At 44.7% G+C, this 24184-nt stretch overlaps 1 protein-coding gene and 1 long non-coding RNA gene across 3 annotated transcripts; both read right to left on the reverse strand.

Annotated features, from left to right (window-relative positions):
- Window positions 1–10535: 10535 nt before the first annotated feature.
- Window positions 10536–11282, reverse strand: LOC136494818 (TPD1 protein homolog 1-like). The gene has a single exon (XM_066490995.1). The coding sequence runs from the start codon at window positions 11155–11157 to the stop codon at window positions 10699–10701; it is 459 nt and encodes a 152-aa protein (XP_066347092.1). The 5' UTR covers window positions 11158–11282; the 3' UTR covers window positions 10536–10698.
- Window positions 11283–13398: 2116 nt separating this feature from the next.
- LOC136493276 (uncharacterized) lies at window positions 13399–16507 on the reverse strand. 2 transcript variants are annotated; one of them, XR_010768325.1, is made up of 5 exons: window positions 15979–16507; window positions 15819–15888; window positions 15123–15731; window positions 13784–14229; window positions 13399–13620 (listed from the first exon to the last, which is right to left on the reverse strand). It is a non-coding gene; the product is annotated as an uncharacterized lncRNA (long non-coding RNA). The 2 variants fall into 2 exon arrangements; XR_010768324.1 differs by having other exon boundaries at window positions 13399–14229.
- Between the last annotated feature and the right edge of the window lie 7677 nt (window positions 16508–24184).

The raw sequence follows: 24184 nt of genomic DNA on the forward strand, positions 1-24184 counted from the left end.
TTAATTTACTATGTATTTAACAAGACTATTGCATTTCTATTAAAAAATTTTGCTCAAAACAGGCGGGAAACGAAACTGCAGCCCACCTTTATTCCTGGGTGGGAAGCCCACCCGGGAGTAAAGGTGGGCTACAGTTTTGTGGCCCGCCAAAAAAACCTTTGCTCCCGGTGCGTGTTACCAACCGGGAGTAAAGGATACCTTTACTCCTGGTTGGTACCTTTACTCCCGGTTGGTAACACGCACCGGGAGCAAAGGACCTTTACTCCCGGCTGGTGGCTGGCACCGGGAGTAAATCTTCCTGGTATATAACCACCAGTGCCTGGCGCAGATCGATCCCCTCCTCTTCTTCCTCGTCGAACACCGCCGCCCTTTCTCTCTTCTTCCTCGCGCCGCTGCCGATTCGTCTTCGCCTGCGCATCAGCCCGCCGCTGTGACACCGGAGCCCGCGCCTCGCCTCGTGCGGCCCTCCACAGCGCACGCCCATGTGGCCCTCCACCGCCGACGACCTCGCGCCTAATGGAGTCCTCCACCACCGTCACCGCCGTCGACTACTACCTAATGGAGTCCTTCATCGGCAAATAAATTTTTATATACGAGGTAAGCCGAATGGAGTGTATATACGAAGGTAAGCCGAAGGACTCCATTAGCGGTGCAGCATGCCTGCGATGTGATTTGTGAGTAGGTAGTAGTCGACGCCGGTGCTCCCCTCTTAATCTGATGCCAGCAGGCTCACGAGGCTGGTGGGCATTGGAATCTTGGATTGGGCTCCTCCCTAGGTGGAGTCGAGCTTGACACTGTCGAATTAATTTGTGAGTACTCCTAGCTAATATTCGGCATGGAGGCTATGGAGAGGACTCCATTCTACGCCGGCCCTGTGGCTCAGATCCAGATCAGAGGACGACGAGAACGAAGCAAGGCCGCCATCGGTCATCAGATTCGTGGAGGCGATGGCTTCACGGCAACGGGTCTCTAGGTAGGTGCGGGTTTAGGCGTATGGCTCCTCACTCACTCACACCGGCACACAGCACGCAGCTCCTGCGCGGTTACTCCGTAGGGATTTAGGACGGCAGCGAGGCTGGAGGTGTGGTGGTGCTCTGCGACGGCTATGGCGACGATAGTAGTAGCAGCAGCGCGAGGCGGCTAGGGAGAGGAGCCATGCTTGGCTGCTTGCTAATGCTAGTCCTTGCTTGACGTTTGTACTGTGTTTTGCAAAAAGAAAAAAAAACATGTGGACATGCGTGCATGATATATAATATACTCCTTTTGATCATAGCCCTGGCCCGACGCGCGGGCCACACCCTCCAGTGCATTGATCGCAGCCCCGGCCCGGGCCGCTCCACGCCGACGACGCCCTCCACCGCACCGACATTGCCCTGACCCGCCTCATGTCGTCGTCACCAGCACGCCGGCCCGCCTCATGTCATCATCGTCAGCACACCGGCCACCGCGCCGACACGTATATATACGTCATTTGTATTCATATGCATGTATATATATGTCACAGAGCACCGCCGCCCTCGTTCACCCATGCGTTTCTATGTATACGGTGGAGCACCGCCACCCTCGTTCACCCATGTGTACAAACATATATACGGCGGAGTGGAGCACCGCCACTCTCGTCACACCGCCCTCTCTCGCGACCTAGTCGATCAACATTTGTATTATCGTTATCATTAACGCTAAACAATCACACTAGGGCGAATTGCATCGGTGACTAGGGCGAACCGCGTTGTTGATGTCACCGACGTGGTTTGCCCTAGTCACCGACGCAATTCACCCTCGGCCGTTTATGTATAGCCCTAATTTGCCCTAGTACCAACGCAGTTCGCCCTAGTGTGGCGAATTGCGTCCGTGACCGAGGGGCAAGATTTAATAATGCATATTGTTCATAGATTTTATGCATGTAAGCAAAGATTTGACGTACTATATATTGGTTTTGTTTTTTGAAGCTAGATGGCCGACCCGAGAAACATGGATGAGGAGGAGTTGATGATGAATTTGATCAACACTGGCACTCAAGTTGCCGGCAATGATGGTGCTAAAAATAACGTGCAAGAGGATGCAGATGACGGGAGTCAGTACTTAGCTCTTGAACAAAATGAGCAAGAACATATTGGCCAAGTATATATTTTTTATTATTAGCTATTTATATTATCATATGTCTTATGTGTGCTCATGACATTAAAAATAATGTTTATGTTTTGTAGCCCTCTGGATCGACATCAACAACTACAACGAAGAGTAAAAATGTTCGAGGTCCCAAAAAGCCATTGGAGGGGTGCTTCATCATCTCGGAGTTCAATGTGGATACAGGCGAACCAGGGGGGCCAAATAAAATGAAATTCGTGCACCACTGTGGTTACCTTGTACGGGACTGGCTCCCGATCAGTACCCACAAATGGAAGAAGAAAGACCAATGCTCCTCATATCAGTTTTGTCTCCGATCGTGATAAGACATTAATTTGGAATGATGTCTTGGAACATTTCACGCTCTAAACAGATGGTTATGATGATATAATAGATGGTGATGAATTGAAGGAGTGAGTTAGGGATTGGGCAATGAAGAAGATGGCCACCCAGTTTTAGACTTGGAAGAAACACCTATACACGACGTATGTCAAGAAGAACATAGCACCAGATTTCACTGTCCCAGGCCCAATCTCAAAGCAGATGCCCTATTGGGATGAGTTTGTACAGTATAAGACATCGGAAGAGGGTGTGAGTCGGGTGATAAAGAACCAATGTAATGCCCAACAGAAGACATACCACCATAACTTGGGATCAGGTGGCTACCCGACTGCCATTAAGAAGTGAAACAAAATGGAAGCAGACCTTCTTGCCAAGGGTATCACACCAGAATCACTCGAGTGGGGAGAGCGTGCAAAGAATTGGTTTTTCGCTCATGGGAGAACACTAGACTAGGAGACAGGGAAGTGTGTTTATGGTGCAAGACTGCAAGAAGCAGCAGAAAGATTGTTTTATGCTCACAGAGCTACTGCTAGTGGTGCGTTCAGGCCCAACAGAGAGAAGGATGAACTGACATATGCCATCGGGACTATTGAACACGGTGGCCGAACTAGAGGCAAAGGAAGTGTCTCGTGGGAGCATGGATTCCCTCAGGACAGACCTTCCTACAGAAGCCACCAGAGAAAGAAGGAAGAAGAGGCACAGCGGCTCCAGAGGTTGAAGGAAGCGGTGCGTGAAGCATAGGAGCGGGAAAAAAACCTTGAAGCGAGAATGCAGGAGGAAATCAGAAGGCAAGTGCAAATAGCAGTGAGTGCAAGCAAGCAAGCATCAGAGCTAGGAATCAACATTAGCCAATCTGTTCAGTTGAAAAGCAGCCGCGCTTCCATGGAGATACCAAATCAAGGGGATACAGGACTGCGCTTCCCTGTGGATGACGTCACTGAACCTTGTATATCGTGTGAGCTACACATTCCGAAGGGGAATTCCACAATCAAGGTGGCTATCGGTCTTGTTAATCCTATCGACCGAACCAAGACACCAAGGATTCATGGGAATATAATCCAAGAAGGATATACTACCATCTCGGTAGATAAAGCTGAAAAAGGTTTTAGTGATTTGCCTCTTGACATTCCTGGAGGTGATGGCGAGAAGACTCTAGGAGAAGTAGAGAAGACATTCATTCTATGGCGCAAGCGCTACATCATCATTCTTGAGATGTCGCCTCCACCTCCTCCTGAACTACCTCACCATAGGTGTGGATGAAAACACTACATCATTAATTTATATTGGCTTAAATAATTAACAATCTGCTCATAATAATATGTCATTCCTTTTTTGTAGCAGATCCTCCCCCAACCTAAATCCAATTGTTCAATCACTAGATCATCATAGTGCTCTATACGATAACAATGTGTTGGAAGGCGAGGCTGCATCCACACCATCTCTAAGGAGGTCTCCAACACCACAGCCGCCACCTCCAAGGAGGTCACCAACGCCGCTGCCACCACCTCCAAGGAGGTCTCCATCTCCTCCCTCGCCCCTGCCTACCAAGAAGCCAAGTACTAGCAAGAGGCTAGCCCCGCAAACGAAGAACCAGTCCCCGCCGGCAAAGAAAGCCACCGTGAAACCAAGGGCTATTCCCAAAATAATATCTGAAGAGAAGGAAGAAGTAACTGATGCATATAAAAAAGATATGTCCAGATTCTATGACAAACTTAAAAAGGATCAAGAAGCAAGGAGAAACCCGGAGAAACCATACTTCTTCGTAGCTCCAGATATTCTAAGAAAAAAGGTGGCTTCTTACCAGCAACAACAGCGAGAATCTCATAAGCCGTCCAAATCAACATTAATGGACTATGACCGCACTCTCACCAAGTCAATTGAGGCGTCACAGAAAAAGAAGCGGGCAGGGAAAGGAGTTGCACAACTCAGACAACAATCGCACCAATCAGTCCCCCCGCTAGTTGTTGGTAATGAATATGGTTCGAATTTAGGATTAATGCATCAGGCAAACATACCTCTGGATGTTGATTTGGATCACCTTGGTGAATTTATTGAAGAGACTGGTCTCGACCTTTACCAGATGTTTGGTGATGGAAACATTGAGAGTGCGGCGGAGGTTGATATTTGGAAGAAAAAATTTATAATAGGCCAGAGTCTATACAACCCTCAAGCCTTAGGTGGTCTGGGGACGCAAATGCACCTGCTAAACAAGTGGTACATGCAGGCGTCTACCGGTGGAGACTTCTGCGTTGGTGTCAGAATTAGAGACGAACATTGGTTCCGTGGCGATGATGTTATGTATGTTGACTTTGCATAATTTCATCAACTATGCCACCTGACCTCTCTGGATAAAGTTATCATTAGCTGCTATTGCCTGTAAGTAATAATTCTTTCGATCTATTATTAAACTCATCATATGTGTGTATATGCATATAAATTATCCTAACAAGTACTATATATATGGAGATTTACAATGACAGAGCGCAGAAAGGAAGGCTGCAATGAAATTGGTTTTGTTGATCCCCATATAGTATTCAAAGACCCAGTTACTCCAAAGCCTAATTGGAAGTCTGAGTCAGAGAGTAACCTCATGAACTTCTTAGTGAACCAACGCCACAAGAAGGATATACTCTTTCCCTACAACTTCAAGTGAGTGTTAATAATGTCGATCATCCTTAATGGCTCATATATTGATTCTAGTTAATTAATGAGTGTTATGCGTTATATCCTATAAACACATGCAGCAATCACTGGATATTGATGGACATCGATCTGGTGAAAAGTCACTTGATAATCTATGACTCAATGAGAAAACCACAACAAGACTACTAAGATATGATAGATATTATCCAGAGGTAATTTTGGTATCTCTAGCAACTATATATACACACAAACATGATGATTAACTATATCTGATGACGTGGCAAATTTTTTATTGGGCAGTGTTTGGAAAACCTTTATTGAGAAGCAACACATGGGAAAATGCAAAGTGCCACTGAATGTAATTCCTTTGAAAGTAAGTCCCCTAAATCGCATCATCTTTATTAATTAAACATATAGCTTTCACCGGATCACCAGATTGGATGACAAATCTTTTTCTCATAAAGTGGTGTCTGAGGCAAGAACAGGAGAACAACTACTGTGGTTACTTGTTTGCAAGTTTATCAAGGAGGTCTCCCAAAGAACTCCTATAGAGAGACTCAAAGTACGTTAAAAATACATTATATATTCATTTAATTATTATTATTTATTGTGTTACTATGTCTTTATATATATATATATATATATATATATATATATATATATATATATATGTATGTATGTACATATATTAATTTATTTTCCTTTAATTCAAACCTGTAGGCTCGATGATTGGAGGAAAAGGTCATACGACAAGACCAAATCAAAGCAATTCAAGAGTCTATAGCCGGATTTTTTAATGACCAGGTCATCGATTCCAAAGGCGAGTTCTACTTCGACCCAACACTGCCATGGAAGCCAACCTAGAGGATGAGAGGAAACTTGTTATATCACAACAACTGTAATGCAATCTTTTGTAATATATGCACATAAAATAATATAATGTAAAATACACATATGCATGCATGCATGTAAATATATATATGATGCATGCATGCATATATATATATATATATATATATATATATATATATATATTTCTATGCTTGAATTGTGTGATTTAATACGTTCATTGTACTTGAACCGAAACATACTATACGCACGTATAAATGTATTATTAGCAGTGTATAATACGACTTCGAAAACCTATTTTGAAAAGAAAACAAAAAATGAAAAGAAAAGAAAAAAGAAAAAAAAACTTTAGTCCCGGTTCGTATTACCAACCGGGACTAAAGGGTGCCGACCTCGTGGCATGTCAGGAGGCACCTTTAGTCCCAGTTGGTGTTATCCACCGGAACTAAAGGTCCCCCTTTAGTCCCGGTTCCTGACCCGGGATTAAAGGACCCCCCTTTAGTCCCGGATACTTGCTCCCGGGTGGGGAACTGGGACTAGAGGGGGTTCCCCACCGAGAGTAAAGGCCGTCTCTGTACCAGTGCTGGTATGCCATTTGGCAGGACAGAAGAAAGTTCCTAAAGAAAGAATACCCGTCACCCAGTTCATCAATCTATTAGGGAAGCCTTTATGTTTTAGAACCTCCAAAATGGCTTGATGTTCAACTTTATCAAAAGCCTTTTCAAAATCAAGTTTGAGGAACATAATACTCTTCTTAGAGTGATGGCACGGGTTGAGAAACTGAAAGGCCCAAGCTAGGCAGTCTTGAATGTTCCTTCCTTTGATGAAACCATATTGGTTGACATGAACCAAATCTTTAATGACTGACTGCAATCTATTTGAAAGTAGTTTGGTGATGCACCTGAGGGAATAAATTGATGGGTGTGTAATCATCCATAGCTACAAGTTTTTGAGTTTTAGGGATCAAAGCATTGTGAGAGGAGTTAATATCGCTGATGTCTAAAGGAGGGCTAAAAATCATAAAACAATCTGAAGAAGTCATCTTTGATGATATGTGAGAATTTTTTAATGAATAAACCATTGAATCCATCTGGTCCAAGAGAATGACAGTTTGGTAGAGCTTTGGTCACATTATGAATATCTTCTATGCTGAAATCTTCCTCAAGGTGCTCAACATCATGGCCTTGTAGGAGGTATGTTAGGTTGTAGACCATGTCGGAGAAGTCACTGATACCTAGTCTGCTTTTGAAGGAGACCCAAAGAACATTTGCTTTCCATTGATGATTCGTAATCAAAGTTCCTTCAGAGATAGTAAGACTCTAAATGAGATTTCTTTTGTGACTATGGGTGGCCATAGCCTGAAAGAAACTAGTGTTTTCATCTCCAAGATTGACCCATCTAATTGTATTTGTGTATTTGCAATATTTTCTCTTGGCTTCTAGCAAAATTTGAAAGATGTGACTTCACTAGGCTTCAGAAGTTGGATTCTAGGATGGACAAAGGCCTCTGATCTTCTAGTCCAACCAAAAGAAGCAGGACCCAATTACTGTTGTGGACCATTTTACTAAGGTTTGAGAGACTTTTACTCCAAGCTCTTTGACTAGCTCTAACTTGCTTGAATTTGGCTAAAAGGGTTCTGGCTAAGTTGGCAAAATAAGCACTGTTATTCCAATGAAGTTCTACAACTTTTCAGGAAATCAACATTCTCAACCTAATAGTTTTCGAATCTGAAGTTGGAGCTTTTGGGAATATTTGTTCCAAAAGAGATAAAAAAAGAGGTATGATCAGGGATGGGCCTAGAGAGGGTCTGAGCTGAAGTTGTAGGGTAGGAGAGCCCCCAAGTAGCGATGTGAAGACCCAATCAAGCTTGACAAGTAAGGGATCCACTTGCATGTTGCTCCAGGTAAACTTTCTGCCATTGAAAGGTAAATCCACTAGGTCAAGATCTAAAATAAGATTGTTAAACAATTGCATTTCAGAGATATCTCCCCTAGATTTATTTATGTTTTCCACTGATGCAATGAGGTTAAAATCTCTAGCTAATATCTAGTCCTAAAATTCAAAGTAGTCCAAGTTGATCAACCAGTAGATGAAGGCCGATTTTTAGGTGATGAGGCTAGACCATAAATGTTTGTAAGATGAAAAAAAATTCCCTATTAATTTTTTGTTGTAACTTGATAGTTATACCATAAGCATTGACTTGGATAACAGTGCTAGTAAAAATGTTGTTGTTCCAAATTGTGATCAAGCTACTAGGAGCTCCATTTGATGGAGAGAAGGCAAAATAGTGCATGTATCTTGGGCAGAACTTTTTCAAGTATAGATTATTAAAGACACTTCTCTTTGTTTCCTGCAAGCAAAGAATTTGACAAGCACTCTCTGTAATTTTTTATCTGAAGGCATCCCATTTGTCTTGAGAATTGATGCCTCTCACATTCCACACCAGAATTTTGACAATAATTCTATTGTTGTTCATTGGAAAATAAAAGGTTGGTGTAGAGAAGTAGGTGACAGACTAGCTGCCACAACATTTTTTCTTCACTAGCTCCATCTCCCTGTAACTATGTAGCACGAAGCTAGAGTTGCCTGAAGTGCTCTTAGGGATAAAAGTGGATCAGATCGAGATGAATAATGTCTCTACCATATCCTAATGTATTTTCTTTTGTTGGATTCGAATCGAAGCAGGTAATATACACAGATCATTTGATGAGTCCAATATGATGGACATTCACGAAACGCATCGTCTAGTGATAGAGCTAAGAGCATGTGCACTTCACACTACTACAAAACCTCAGAGAGGGATGGGCCATGGTGGGCCTACTACTAGCCAATTGATGGATGCACAAGCGATCCGATCACCACAATCCACATCTGAGTCCTCATCCCATGTCTGCTCGAGGTTTCCCCACCGAGGGAGAGCTGTTGTCCCCCAAGTCAATCCAAAGAGTTGGGAACTATCAAGTAGCAGGTCGGGATCTATGGAATGCCACATGTGGGACCATGGCCGTGAACCCCTTGGAAAGGTCCCAAGTTCCATTCGGATTTGTCCGTTAACAACTTCGGAAGTGTGGCATTCGTCCATCAAGGTAAATTAAATTTGGATCTTCCTCCAACTTAGGGGTTTCTCCCACTTGATTAATAGCGAGGATAAAATCCGCCGACAGTTTCGGCAAATCACCCTTGGCTCAGGGACCAAACCCATCAAAACCGACCCAACCAATTTTGCCAAGCCCTGGTCAGAATACCTAGTGGAGGACCCGGGTTGCAATATGGAGACCTCCTAGACTTATGTAGGCAAAACATAAGCCTTGTGAGGCTTGCGAATTACAACATAAGCCCGTGGCTACGTTTGGGGGGCAAGAAGACAATGGAGTTAGACTCTAATCGATTCTACAAATAACTTGGAGCCTCAAGGGATAATAACTACGGGTGCACTCACACGCCCCCTAAGAAACAAAACAAGAAATATTTGATTGTGGAAGCAATTGTTGAAAGAAAAATCCCTTCAAATCCCTATCAAGGTCCACTACTCGAACCTCGCATCTCCCCACTAAAGGTGTTTGGAGATGCATTGGCAATAACAAAAGTGATACGAAGGTCTGGCAATGAGACCTTGCTGAGGCCGCTGCTAAACTCAATGAGTCTCTCCTGGTTACCTTGGTCTCACTCTTTGATAAGGCTGAACCCAAAAGCTACTACTGATGTAGCCGTCTCTAGGAGTTGCTAACCACCTTGGACCCTCCTCTTCTTGATAGCCACCAATCTGCATCTGTTCGATGCCAGCACACATGACAATGGATGCAAGATGAATCTCTCATCTAGACCCACCGGTGGAAAGCTAAAACATAATCCCTAATTCGGTGGTTCTAGGCTTCTTCATGTAATGGCACCATGACGCCGGTAGGAATGATTGGCCTAGCGCCCTGCCTAACTCATTGATGATCCTATGCCGGGAGTGTCCTTTGTCCCACGTGCCTAACTCGTTGCTGATCCTACTTTTGATGTCTCTGGCAAAAATAAAAACAGGCTAGTCCCATGCCTCGTTAACTAAACACAAAATAGAGTCATCTCGTCTATAAGAGACAAGACCATTGCACTCCATCTTATCTCTCAACTTTTTTAAAAGTGGACCTTATCTCAGCGCTGCATAGCCGGTCCTACAGGCCCACGAAGGAGATCTCCATAGGGCACTGGCAGGCACCCGGCAGAACGGCAGAAATAAAGTAGATGGAGTTGACAAAAAGGCTGGGGATGGGGAGGACCAAGGAGGCGGACAGGGCACGTGATGAAAGGTGACGCGCGTCGCGGCGTGTCGTCGGCTCGTCGCCTTCCTGCTGGCTGCTGGCTGCTGGCTGCCTGCGTAGATAGGCCATGCCCATGCTGCCGTTGCTCGCTCCCGTCCCGTGACTCCCACCTCCACGTATTCAATCACCCTCTTCTTCCTCTTGCAGATTCATGACTCATCACCCAGTCCCAGAGGGACAGTGGAATTGTGGAAAAGCAACAACCCAGCAACGGAGTAGCTAGCTACTACTGGAAATCACACCAAGCCTGCCTAACACAGAATGCGCGTATCCATCCAAGCTAATCAAGCTGGTTCGATTAATTACACTTGCAACTCAATCGAAAAGAAAAATTCAGGCCAACAATCTCCATTGCTGAGTGAATCAGTACGTAGGAACTGTAGTAATTAGGAATAGCAAACAAGGACCCCAGTAGCTAATCAAGGTACTAGCACTAGCAGTGCGGGTGCGCGCTGACGAGCGGGAAGTCCTGCGGCGTCATCCAGGCGTAGGTGAAGCGCACGGCGCCCCCGCGCGGCGGCAGCGCCCGACCGCCGCGGAGCAGGCAGCGCTCGCCGTCGACGGCGCGGATGGCGCGCGGGTCCACGGCCTCCACGCTGCTGAGCCCGTAGCAGCGCAGCAGCACGCGGGACTGCGCGCAGCGGCACGCGTTCCGCACCTCCACCGCGTACTCGGGCTTCCCCTCCACCACGCGCCCCGTCGCGCGCTGACGCACCACCAGGTCGCCGCGCCGGCACCCCGTCGCCGTCCTTGTCGTCGCTGCAGCACGAGCTGGTGCCGGCGCCTCTGCCGATGACGATGCCGAAGTCGATGCAGTCGCGGCGGCCACGGAGGCGGCGAGGGCGAGGAGGAACAGGAGACGGAGGAGGAGCGCTGTTGTTGGTTCCGCCATGGCACCTTTGCTTGGAGTTTGCAGATGCGTGTGTGGCTTGGGGCTATTTATCCGTGCATATGTATTGGGTCAGCAGTGTACGTACTGAGTGACACGGTGTGCGTGAACGTGGTAAGTGGGTGGCGACGGGGACAGCGCAGGTGGCGGGGGCACGGGCACGAGACCGAGTGACTAGTGTATTGTAGTGAGTGATGGGGTGCTCATGTATGTCCGTGCCCGTGCACGCATGGTCCAGGCAGGGGGGGCGCGGGGCGGGCAGTGCCGGTCCTAGCATTTTATGGCCTCTACAGATCTGGTCGCAACGGCGCCTCCTCGCCATGTATAAAATCTTATGATATGTAGACACTATTTTTACTTGTAAAATGAAAGCAAATTTAATAATATATTTTTAATTTAACATGTCTGATAATTATCGAGGAATAATATAGATTAAGCAATATATTTGTAGGTGTATGATAATTATCGAGGAATAATATAGATTAAAAAAACAATATATTTGTTTTCTTTTCTCACCCATGACAAATGTTTCTTAGGTAACATTCTAAAATTCTAACACCTAAATTAGAAAAAAAAATATAACTATATGAGTACAAAGTACTAGAAGTCTGGAATACTATATTAATAATTAATTTAGATTAAAAATAAAAAGAAAAAATATCTTGGGCCTAAACAACTGATCGGTGATCGCAATTCGTAAGAAGCCAAGAATCAAGATGTCATCGTCGTGGAGCCCTGCCTGGTCGCCATCCTCATGCGCCGTGTCCGTGTCTCCGGTAGTCTGGCTCTTTGCGGTGGCGTGGCTCGCCAGCTCCGCGTGTGTAAGACGTATGTCGCGAACTCACGATCAGAGTGTGCTGTGTGCAGCGTGACTCCTCGCCTCCTCTCTACCCAAGGGCCGTGGAGAAAGGAAATTAGGAAAGAAATGTCGATATTGTCGTTTTAGGCTGCCTGATCAGTTCTATATCTCTCTTCTTATTAGTTTGCTAATGCCTAATGAACTATAGCATCTGAAGAATTGTATACTTAGGCTTGGGCCCTCGGCTGTCGCACCAGGTGCCTTACCCCTGGGGCGGGTCTTGGGGTGGCGACGCGAGCACGACAACAGCCGTGTGATCGATCCAGCGTGGGTGGCCCGCCCTGTGGCTACCTGTGGGAATGGGATTCACGTACGCATGCCAACGCCCGTGCGATGCGAGCACGCAGCGCATGTGAGTGAGCTCGTGAGCTTGCGTCCACACCGCGCCGGACGGCACTCGATCTGCTAGTGCTGCTTTAGCTCGGCGGTGGCACATGGGCTGCTCGCGGATTGCGGCCGGATCGGAGGAAGCGCACACAGACAGCCCCTGCCCCGCGCGCAGCAAAGGTGGAGTGATCAAAGAGAGTGGGGAGTAGCTAGGGATAAAAACGGATCGGATATGTATTTCTGTTCAGATTCAAATACGGATAGTATCAACTACGTCGGATAGGATACAATTAGATATCGACATCATAAATATGCGATTTGAGTATTCGAATACGGATATGGTATCAGATGTTGAATATCCGAACTCGGATATGGACAGATCTCAACCCCTCTAAACGAATTCAGTTTCAAATACGGTCGGAAAATATCCGTACCATTTTCATCCCTAACGCTAGCTACCAACTCGAGTCTATCTGCTTGTCAGTTGGTGCCCGGCTGGTTCGCACGAACACTCGTGTGCTCAGTCGTCTCTCAGACAACTTTCTCTCAGTCTTCAATTATGCAAATGACTCGGCTTTATAGAAATTACTATCAAATATGTCCGTGCGTTGTAACAGAAGAAAAAAAATGTTATCAAATAGCAAACTCCAATAAGCATCAGCTTGCACAACATATATGTACGTATAATTGAAGAGCCAAATTAGGGAAGTACTTCTTGATAAGGAATAATATTCCTATGACGTGTATGTCTCAATTCAGTAGGAAGCTTTTCTAAGACACATACGAACAATTTGAGCATCTAAGACATGATACTCCACTAAATAAACTTACTTCATGACTTCATTATATCCATCCAGCATTTACTGATTGTTCTTGCAGAACTAGCAACCAAAGAAAATCAAAGCATGGCCATCCAATATGGTCCAACTGATAACCAGTAAAATATCAGTATAACCATTACTAAATATTTATATTGAACAAAGCTAAGCTACCACATTTGTTTCTAACCAAAACAACAAACTACAAGCGGATATATAGTTAAGGGAATCCTGTTGCAAAAGGGATTATAATTGCTTAAAATTTCATAAGTTACATCACATATCAAATATACATGTATATCACCTCTAGAAAAAAAGAGACAGAAAGATGAGTTCGAAATGGCCCGAAATTTATATAACAGTCGTTTTCTCCTGAATCTTTTTTTTTTTTTTTTTGACTCCTCCATGACCATGAAAGCAACAAATCACAAGTGCAATCCCAAGCTTTCTCCAAAGGATGATCTGCCAGGTATGCTTGGGTCAAGAAACAACCCTGATCGGACTGTTGAATACTTGAATTTCAGGCAAACAATTTGCAGAATATTTCCTCCCAAACATACATCATATTGCATACTACCGACGGTGCTATACTACCTGACAAGAAAGGTGCGAAGAGAAAGCTCACCATGCCCGAGCTTCATGCAGATGTTTAGATAAGCTCTTGCATATATAGCCACAGACAACCAACAAAAGGCTCCAAACTTCTTGACTGGTTTGCCATGATGATCAAAACCCAGACTTGGTAGAAGTAATCCAGACTGAATAGCATTCTTAGGCTAACCCGTCTTGTAAGTAGGAGTTGTACTCACGCATGGTCGGAATAGCAATCAGCTAATCACCAAAGGTTCAATCTATACGACCAAGGGATTCCTTAGAGGGATGCAATGACAGAACTTGAGGAAGAATATGTTAAGCTCCACGGTCATGAAGACAACACATAGGAACAGGACTTGATGAACCACAGTGGCTCCATGAAAGGACGCCTTTATGCCATTGTGCAACAGGGAACAGGCTCAACGACCTTTTCACCTGCAAGCCAAATGGAGTAAAAGCCAGTCTTCACAAATAAAACTAAGGCCCTGTTTAGTTCCTCCTCAAACCCAAAATATTCTGGATTTTGGCCCAGCATTCTGGGAAATGGATCTAAACACCATCCAGGATTTTTTGGAAAAACATACCCATTCTGAATTCTGGATTCTGGAGTCCAGAGATCAAAATAAGCCCAAATTTAGCCCAACTGCACGTGCTCTCGCACTCAACTGCTCGCCCGCTCGCTCGCAACTCCCCGGCCGCGAACGCTGTCTCCGGGCCGCCGCCGCCACGCTGCTCGCTCACAACTCCCCGGCCGCGAACGCTCTCTCGCCCACTCTCTCGCACGCTGTCTCCTCTTCTTCTTCCCTCCCCCTCTCCTTCTCCTCCCCCTCTCCACCTACACCCACCGGCGGCGGCGCTCAAGATCCGGCGGGGACGGGCGGGACGGCTCCGAGGCCTGCGGGGACGGGCGGCGGGGCGGCTCCAGGGCAGGGCACGTTCGGTGGCGGGCCTGCTCCGGGGCAGCGCGTATCCGGCGGCAGGGCGGCTATGGGGCAGAACGAGGCCGGCGGCGCGGGGCCGTCACCGAGGCGGGGCGGATCTAGCGGCGAGGCCGGCTCCGGCGGCGGTGTGGCGCGGGGGCAGCGGCGGGCGACGCTGTGGGCGCGCCGAATCTGGCGGCGGGGCAGCTACGTGGTGGAGCGGGAAGAAGCACGGAAGAAGAAGCTGGTGCCTGGAAGAAGAAGCAGCTGGTGCCATCGACTGTGCCTGGAAGAAGAAGCAGCATGCATGGCAAATATGTAATATTTGTGTTCCCATTCTTGATTTTGGGTGGAACTAAACAAGTGCATGAGATTTCTTGGATTTTGGATTTGGGGTTTCTAAAAAGTTGGAATTCTGGATTCTGGAAATTGGGAGGAACTAAACAGGGCCTAATTAGTACAGGAAAAGCAACAGACCAAATGAGTTGCTATCCTATTCTTTTAACAATAAACAAAAAAGTGTTCTGTCCATCAGAAAATTTAACTAACTGGTAATAATAAATAAGATTATAATGAGAAAAAAACATATCATGTAGAGGCTGAGTTTGCACACTCCAGTTGCTTGGCCAAGAGACGCTAACTTAGACAAATTTCTCTTCATCCCGTATGTGTGCAGGGTAATCACACAGCAAAATTTGCAATCCTCAAATATTTCTCTTTATAAAGTTCACAGTAACTTTTTTGACAAGTAATGTACGGTAAAGTCACTTCCCATAGCCAATGAGGCAGTTCTCAATAAGCATATAAAGATCGGCAACAGAAAAGAATAGAAAAGGAAAACCATCTGATCTATAGAACCCAACATCATAATTTTTTTTGACAGGTATATGCTGTGACAAATATAGTCAAGTGATATTACCGATTTGCATGTGGAAACACTGTAGTTAATACCAGGCCCTTCCCAAAATTTCCCTCTAAAGGGATAAGTTCATGTGGTACGCACATGTATATGGATCAGAAAATAGATAATTCATTCGAGCTGCATTGGTAGCCTGCAAACTGCATTAACAGTTTTCGCCTTTGAGAAACAAATCAATTAGGACATAAATGTGACCAATAATTGTTTCTAAGCAAAGAGAACAATACCAACAACACAAATTCATCGAGACGAGGAACTTATGAACTTGTTCAGCTCGGCGAGATCAGGATTGGAAGCCTGCGAAAACAAGATATCCCAATGACATATTTTTCAACCGAGAAAAAAGTGAAGGAGTTTGTGTCGAACTTGAGTTCATGTAGAACTTACCATGGATTTTTTTTCCCGATATGAGCTGGTGTCCCAATCGATTTTTTTTCCGATTTGAGCTGGTCTCCCGATCCAAGCGGGTGTCTTCGTTCGATTGGATTCTGATTCCGACTCGCAACGCCTAGCTGGTTGGCTCCTCTGTGGCAGCACCTTCGAGCCGCGCCACCCCGCCTCGTAGGCCCGGCCGCCGCCGGCGGCGCCTTCCCGGCTGGCTGTCACCCGGCCGAGACGCCCGCCCCGCCCGCGCAGAGCCTCCTCCATCCCAGGGCGCCGTCCGCCGCATTCGCCGCCGGCGGCCACCACCGTTGTTCCTCGCCTAGAGCTCCTCGTCCCTGCTGAGGTTGCGCCTCCGTTCCTGCCCTGGACAAGAGGAGCGGCAACCTCGTCCCTGCGCACGAACGGGAGGAACAGCAGCGCTGCGCGACGTGAGAAGCGGCGGCGCGGGACAGGAGCGGCGGCAGCGCTGAATGGAAGCGTCGGCGGTGCGGGAGGGAAGCGATGCGGCGGCGGCGTAAGGAGACGAACTTTTTTTTTTATTATTTATGGCCATGTTGAGTTCACCGGGATCAAACTTCTGACACTATCAAACGAAGATTTTTCGTCATATCAAACTTGCGGTACATATATAGAGTATTAAATGTTGACGAAATCAAAAACTAATTGCACAGTTTGATTGTACTTTGCGAGACGAACGTTTTAAGCCTAATTAGTCAACGATTGGACAATTATTGTTAAATACAAACAAAACGCTACTGTAGCTACAGTGTATTAAAGATGAAAGGGAGCATCCGTATTTTTCTCATTGAATAATTTGTCAAAATATTCTTGTTATCGATGTCGGATCTCATCCTCCTTCACCAACAGATGCTCCCTTTTATCATTAATGCACTTAATTTGGTTGAAGTCCCTTGTCTTTCTCTCACGAACCCTAATCATTCTATAAATGTCCTCTCCTTCCTTAGTACTCAAATGTTGGTAAAGATCCTCGTACGTTCTACCCTTTGTCATACTTACAGCTTGCTTTGCAGTCTTCTTTGTCACCTTGTACTTCTCTATGTTGTCCACACTCCTGTCATGATACAAGCATCTATAGCATTCTTTCTTCTCCTTAATAGCCCTTTGGACTTCCTCGTTCTACCACCAAGTATCTTTAGCCTCGTCTCTACTTCCTTTGGTTACTCCACACACCTTTGAAGTTACCTTTCGAATGTTGGTTGCCATCTTCTTCCACATATTGTTTATGTCCTCTTCTTCCTTCCAAGAGCCCTCTTTGATAACCCTTTCTCTGAATACCTCTGACGTCTCTTCTTTCAGTTTTCACCACTTTGTTCTTTCAATCTTAGCTTATTTATCCCTATGGGCACGTACATGGAAACGAAAGTCTGCCACCAAAAGCTTATGTTGAGAAACAACACACTCCCCTGGTATCACTTTGCAATCCAAGCATGCTCGTTTGTCCTTTCTTCTTGCGAGGGCAAAGTCAATCTGGCTAGAGTGTTATCCACTACTAAAGGTCACTAGATGAGATTCTCTCTTTCTAAAGAAAGTATTGGCTATCATCAGGTCAAAAGCTGCTGCGAAGTCCAAAACTTCCTCGCCCTCCTAATTCCTACTACCGTACCCAAAACCTCCATGAACTGCCTCGAAACCTGCGCTTGTAGTACCTATATACTCATTAAGATCTCCTCCTATAAAAAGCTTCTCACTACTAGGTACAGCTCTGCCCATCTAAGTCTTTCTAGAACTGTCTCTTAGCACTTTCGTCGAGGCCTACTTTGGGGGCATACGCACTAATTACATTCAAGACCATATCACCAACGACAAGCTTAACTAAGATAATCCTATCTCCTTGCCTTCTCACTTCCATCACACCATTCTTGAGGCTCTTATCAATCAAAACGTCTACTCCATTTCTATTCGCGATTGTCCCTGTGTACCAAAGCTTGAAACCAGTATTGTCCACCTCCTTCGCCTTCTGATCCTTCCATTTAGTCTCTTGAACGCATAATATATTTACAAGCCTCCTAGTCGCGGTATCAACTAATTCTCTTAACTTACCTGTAAGCGACCCTATATTCCAACTACCTAAACCGATCCTAGTTGGTTCGACTAGCTTCCTTACCCTTCGTACTTTGTCGACTTAGATGTGAAGACCCTTGCTCATTTTTTCACTATACTTGGACACCGATGTAGCACGCCACTAAGTAAGCGACGACCCGATCCTTGCTCACTTGACACCATACCCATATCACGACACGGCGCGCCACCAAGGGGTGCTGACCCGGCCCTTGCCCATTTAACACCATACCCGGGTTCCGATATGGCGCGTCGCTAAGAGGGTTATGCCCCAACGATTTTCTTTTGGGTTTCATCTCTATTAGAATAGCTAGATTTAACATTGGCTCGCCACGCCTATCACAACCCTCCTCCTTTACCAGGGCTTAAGACCTGCTATGTTGAGACAACGTAGGCGGAGTTAAATAAAGCCAATAAAAGGAAAAAAACAGTTCACAAATCTTCATGTCAGCATGTGAAGTCAAGCTTGGCGATCTTCTTTTTCGCATATATTCTAAGCTCGCTCCCCAGGAGGATGATTCTCTTCTTTTCACTGGGATAAGTGAAGGTGCAGCCATGCTTAATCTACATTAAGGTTGCTGTCAGCAAAAGTTTACCCTCTGGACTGGTCAAGCAGTCAAACCTGCGACCCACAAAGTAAAATTGTATCTGACCATTCTTTTTGGAGTCAATGAATAAAACTATCCTACTCTTCCAAAAGCATGAAGTTTCCCATTTTTATTTGCAGTTAGGAGGGTGCTCTGAATGTGCAAGGAGTTTGTCAAACTACTGTGACACATTGAACACTCTTACTGGATATTAAAATCAACATGTCACCGAGTGGAATATAATGTTAATTATTCATGTTGAGCCTTGCCTCTAGCTATTTCAAGGACTTCATGTTATAAATTCTTTAAGCACCCATATATCTCTAAGTGAGGTTATTTTTCAAGTACTTATTAAATTTTCCTTGAAGTTTTTAAATCAAAATTTCTTAGGAAACTGTCAAATGTTTGTTGTGGAGGGGAAAGCAATATTAGCATCAAAGATAAAACCAGGTGTTAACAGAATGGTCTATCAGGTACGTCCGTTTGTAGCTACTGAATAGTTACATTCTTCCTTAATTTTCTCTAAGCCGTAAGGCCTTGTCTCATGTGTAAGCTTGGCTTTGAGTCCCACGCTACTAACAAAAAAAATTGATTTCAATTGGAATCTCATGCTAAAGTTTTTGAAGGTTTTATGCAGTCTCTTGTGAATTTGGATTATTTGACAAAGTCACCGAACAGTCCCTGTTTGAAAGCATTCTTGGCTTGGATTCTTAAAGCAATGGCTTTAGGTAATCTTGAAAACGTTTTCCCTGCAACAAGCCTGTGAAAACATAATGGTATTCAAGCTACATATATAAGAATACACTAGCATCCGTTGCTATGGCAGTGTTTGTAATATCATGTGGCCTATTTTATAGCAGCTTTGGAGTATGAGTCTAAATGAGGTAGAATGAAATTTATTCATTACAGTAGAGTTCAATGATATTGTAATCTTATTATAGGCACATATTCTCTTTTTTATATATATTTTTGAAAAGTGTGATTTGATACATAGTAAAATGTGTTTGATTTGATTTAAAATTACATGTGTTACCGTGTAAAACCAAATAGGCGTGAGTGCCAAAGGTGCACATGTTCTATTTAAAGCTCAAAGGAATGAAAAGAAAAACAAAAATTGTTTGTTTGTGTGTGTGTCAGTAAATCACTTATTTTTAAATCACTATTAAGTAGAAAATTATTTTGTCAACTAAAGTATTTAATTATACTTTTTCCAATGGATATTAGGTGATTAACATAATTGTCAAAGTCGAGAACCTTTTCTGTTGGTAGCAGCAAGGTTTAACATTTCAATATCATGAACGTCTAAAAAAAAGATGATATAATTGTTGAATGTGAATGTAAATGAACAGAGATTTTAGGAACAACTGTCTGTTTCATTGATCTCTTTGGATTATATACAAGTGAAGGGTCGTGTCGTACGGACGTGACTGTTCGGAAAAGGCAACTGTTCACTGGAACAGTCTACTATCGAAGGGACATACCCCTTCGTAGTGCTAACTGCTTATACTAACTAACTGCTAATTATCTTCTTCCGTTGATGAGATCACTGAGTATAAAGAGATGTCTGTTGGTATCTGTTAGGAACAGACACCGTTTCGTAACACTCCCTCTTGATCGAATCTTCTTTGAGATCAATGCAGCTATATGCTTGGATTCCTCGAAAAACCCTGTGGGAAAAATCTGAGAAATATGTATGTATAGATATGCCATAAAAACTCCTTTAAACCTTATAGAAAAATAAGAAGAAAATAGCATATGTGTGTGTGATTTAAATAAATCACTATGTTATTGGTATCCCATTAAAAAAACCCAATGGACAAAAATATTGGAGATACGATATATAGATTATTCCTAAAAACCATTTTAGAAAAAATATGAGGAGCAATATAAAGTGATATGTCGCTAATGAAAGGATCAAGAGGCCCAAGAGAGGGTGAATTAGGCTAATTCTAAAATTCTTTGCAATAATTAAATCCTACACTTAGCTCACTTCATCCCTTAAGCCTAGAATGTGATTCTAATGATCTTCCGCACAAAAGTTTAGCACCCTAAGTTCCAACCCTACTCTAGCATGACAATTCTAGACAAGAATTGAATTGCTCAAAAGTAAATGCTCAATGTAAAGAGAGGAGAAGGAACACGGCGATATTTTGCCGAGGTATCGGAGAGTCGCCACTCCTCACTAGTCCTCATTGGAGCACCCGCGCAAGGGTGTAGCTCCCCCTTAATCCGCGCACGGATCAAGTGCTCTCTATGGGTTGATTCTTCGACACTCCGCCATAGTGAATCACCCACAACCGTTCACAACTTGAGTTGGGTCATCCACAAGCTCCGCCGGATGATCACCAAACTCCCCATCACCACCAAGCCATCTAGGTGATGGCGATCATCAAGAGTAACAAGCACGAACTCTCACTTGACCACAACAAGCCTAATGGGAAAGATGGATGCACACTTGCTACTCTCCTTACACTAATGAGGCTTTAATCTTGGATTCTCAAATCTCAATCACCTCACTAGGCTCTTGCTCTCCTAAGCACTCTCAAGGGTGTTTTTCAACTGTTGAAATGGGCAAGAGACCTTCATTGGATGAATAGAGAAAGTATTTATATCTCCTCATTTAAAACGAACCATTAGGAGGTGGAAACACCACTCTGTGGGGTGACCGGACGCTCTGGTCAAACTGACCGGACGCTTCGGTTAGTTCTCCCCGCTATAGAGCCATTAAGTTGTGACCAGACTCTGACCTGCGTCCGGTCACGAAAACTGCTCTATGGACCCTTACTGATGTTGACCGGACGCTAGAGCCCAGAGTCCAGTCACTTCACTGTTCAACATCCGGTCAACACTGACTGGACACGTCCGATTAGGATTCTCCCTCTCTAGAACCTTACTGGAGTTGACCGGACTCTGGCACCCAGCGTCCGGTCACTTATCACTCAGCATTAGGTCACAACCAGATGACTTCACGTGATCAAATGAATTGATCGAACTCTACTGCCATCGTCCGATCACACCGAGACCAGTGTCCAGTCAATATTTAACCCTCCATTCACTTCCAACTCAAAATCATATGTGAATGAAGTTTTCTCCAATTGATCTTAGGGCTACTTAGGAGCTACCTAGTGCTAGATTTGACAAGTGTGCACCACACCTAACCCACTAGACTCACCTAGATCAAGCTACTAGTCCATACCCCCCTTAATAGTATGGCAAAGGAAAAACAAAGTCCTAAACTACTCTAAGTGTCTCTTCAACACCAAACGACACTTAGAAATAGTCCATCCTTAACCTTGTCGTCCATCCTTTGAAAACCAAAACGATTTTCATCGTAGGGGCATGACAACCATGATTACCCAATCAATTGCCATTACCATGACCTAACTTAATTGCCTCTGCAAAACACACGTTAGTCATAGTAATCACGTATTGTCATTAATCACCAAAACCCAACTAGGGGCCTAGATGCTTTCAATCTCCCCTATTTTGGTGATTGATGACAATACAACCTCGAGTATGTAAAAGAGATGAGGTTTTCAATGTGCTTGGTTCATATAAGTTTTTGACAATAAGAACAAAAGAGTTATGCAAGCTTATATGACCCAAGCCAACATGATGTACTCAATAGATATAAAATAAGCATGAGTACAAGAAATAAAGCTCATTTGTATTAGAGTAAAATGCGGAAGCAAAGTAAATGAGCATAACCAAGTGATATGACATATATAAAGATCAAAGTAGAGAGCACGCATGTCACATATCACATAAATATCACGATCACACATATATAGTTCAATACATGAAAGTAAACATGAATGCATAATAATGTATCACACATAAAAAGCCAAATGTAATAAATAAGCTCCCCCTAGATATATCGCTCCCTCTATGTCTATCATACTCGATCCCTCTCCCCCTTTGACATTAAGCACCAAAACCTAAGGGTCTATCGGTGGGGCAGCAGCGGACGAGTCGGGCTCTAAGGTGCGATGAGCGATATAGAACTGGGTAGCATCATCCTCTAATCTGGAGCTCTGAGCTGTCTAACCCTCTATTGTTGGAAGTGACACTAAAGCGATCTAGGTCTACTCTGGAACTGGTGCGACCTATAACTCTGCAGGTATGACTGTAGCAGGTGGCTCTGATGATGCAACTGATGATGGGAGCATCTCTGTAGTCCCAGTAACTGGAGCAATGGTGGAAGGTCTAGGGACACATAGCTCTGGCGCTGTAGGCTACCCTGTCAACTCACTGAAAGTAGCACCAAGGCTCCTAGAAACTAGGATGTCTATCACAAGCATCGACGAACTCTGAGCCCATGTGAAGCCCGTATGTAGAGGTGTGAAGGAAAGACCCTAAACTGACACTAGCGAAGCAAACCACTAGGACACTTGTTCTGTAGATGAAGCGAACATGGTAGCTGGCTGTCCCTGACTCTGAAGCCCACTAGGCTAAAAACCTAGAGTCACTATAGTGGTGGTAGGCTAGCCGAGCTGAGGTGTAAGCTATGGTGGTGGAGCCCTAATGGCAGTAACGACATGCTGCATGAAACCAAGTAACTACTGCTGAATGAGGAGCTGCTGCTGGATAGCCTACTGCTGTCGCTAGAACTCATCCTATCTGGCCTAAACCTATGCAAGTGCAGCTATAGTCTCCTTGGCCTGGCGAGACTAATCCTGCCTCATCCACTCAAGAATAGCAAGTAGAGCGGGGTCTATTTGTGGTGGTTGTGGTGGAGCTGAGCTGGAGCCACCAGCCTCACTGTCATGTAATCAAGGATGCATCCAAGGGATATCCTGGTAGTTATCATCTGAACTATCACTAGGGTCGCTCTTGACCATACCCTCTAGCTGTGCATCTAGCTCCTCCTCCTCTATCACTGCAACACCCCTAATAATCTCATCCTACTAGGCTCCAGTCTCTGGCACCTCTGGGCGATGGCATGGTTGGCTAGATGTCCTCGCCCTACTGTGATGGAGCATCTGGATCATGTTGTATGAAGGTAACTCGGTAGTAGCACTAGAATACTCTGCCAATATCTTAGGAGGCCTCACTGTGATTGCCCTATGAATCAAAAAAGTGATCCAGTGAGCATACGATAGCTGCCTGTGACCTCTGAATCCCTCTACAAGTGTATCCTCCATCTCAGAAAGAATGACATCCCATATATCAAACAATGTTTACTGCATCAGAGAGTTTAGTAGCCACAACTGAATGTGAGTCAATCCCTCGCAATATTCCATCCTTGGTAGCAAGGTCCTCCTCATGATAGCATCAAGTAGTCTAGCTATAGGAGTAAGGTCTCTCGATGTCCTGCTCGACCCCTCAACAAATGGCTCTGTGAAGCAAGGTCAGATGAGATCTATGGGAGGCACAAGACTGCCATGAGGGCATCTCGGAGGCTCTGTGTGTTCATAGCAAACCTTGTGAAGGCGGATGGGTGACTCCTATAACCTGAGGATCTCTCTAACCCTTAAGCTCATCAGCCTGTAGTCATGACCTTTGAATGCAAAGTGTATGAACCTGTGGCCCGGGTCAATCCA

The sequence above is a fragment of the Miscanthus floridulus genome, chromosome 11 (assembly GCF_019320115.1).
Source record: "Miscanthus floridulus cultivar M001 chromosome 11, ASM1932011v1, whole genome shotgun sequence".
Taxonomy (NCBI): Eukaryota; Viridiplantae; Streptophyta; class Magnoliopsida; order Poales; family Poaceae; genus Miscanthus; species Miscanthus floridulus.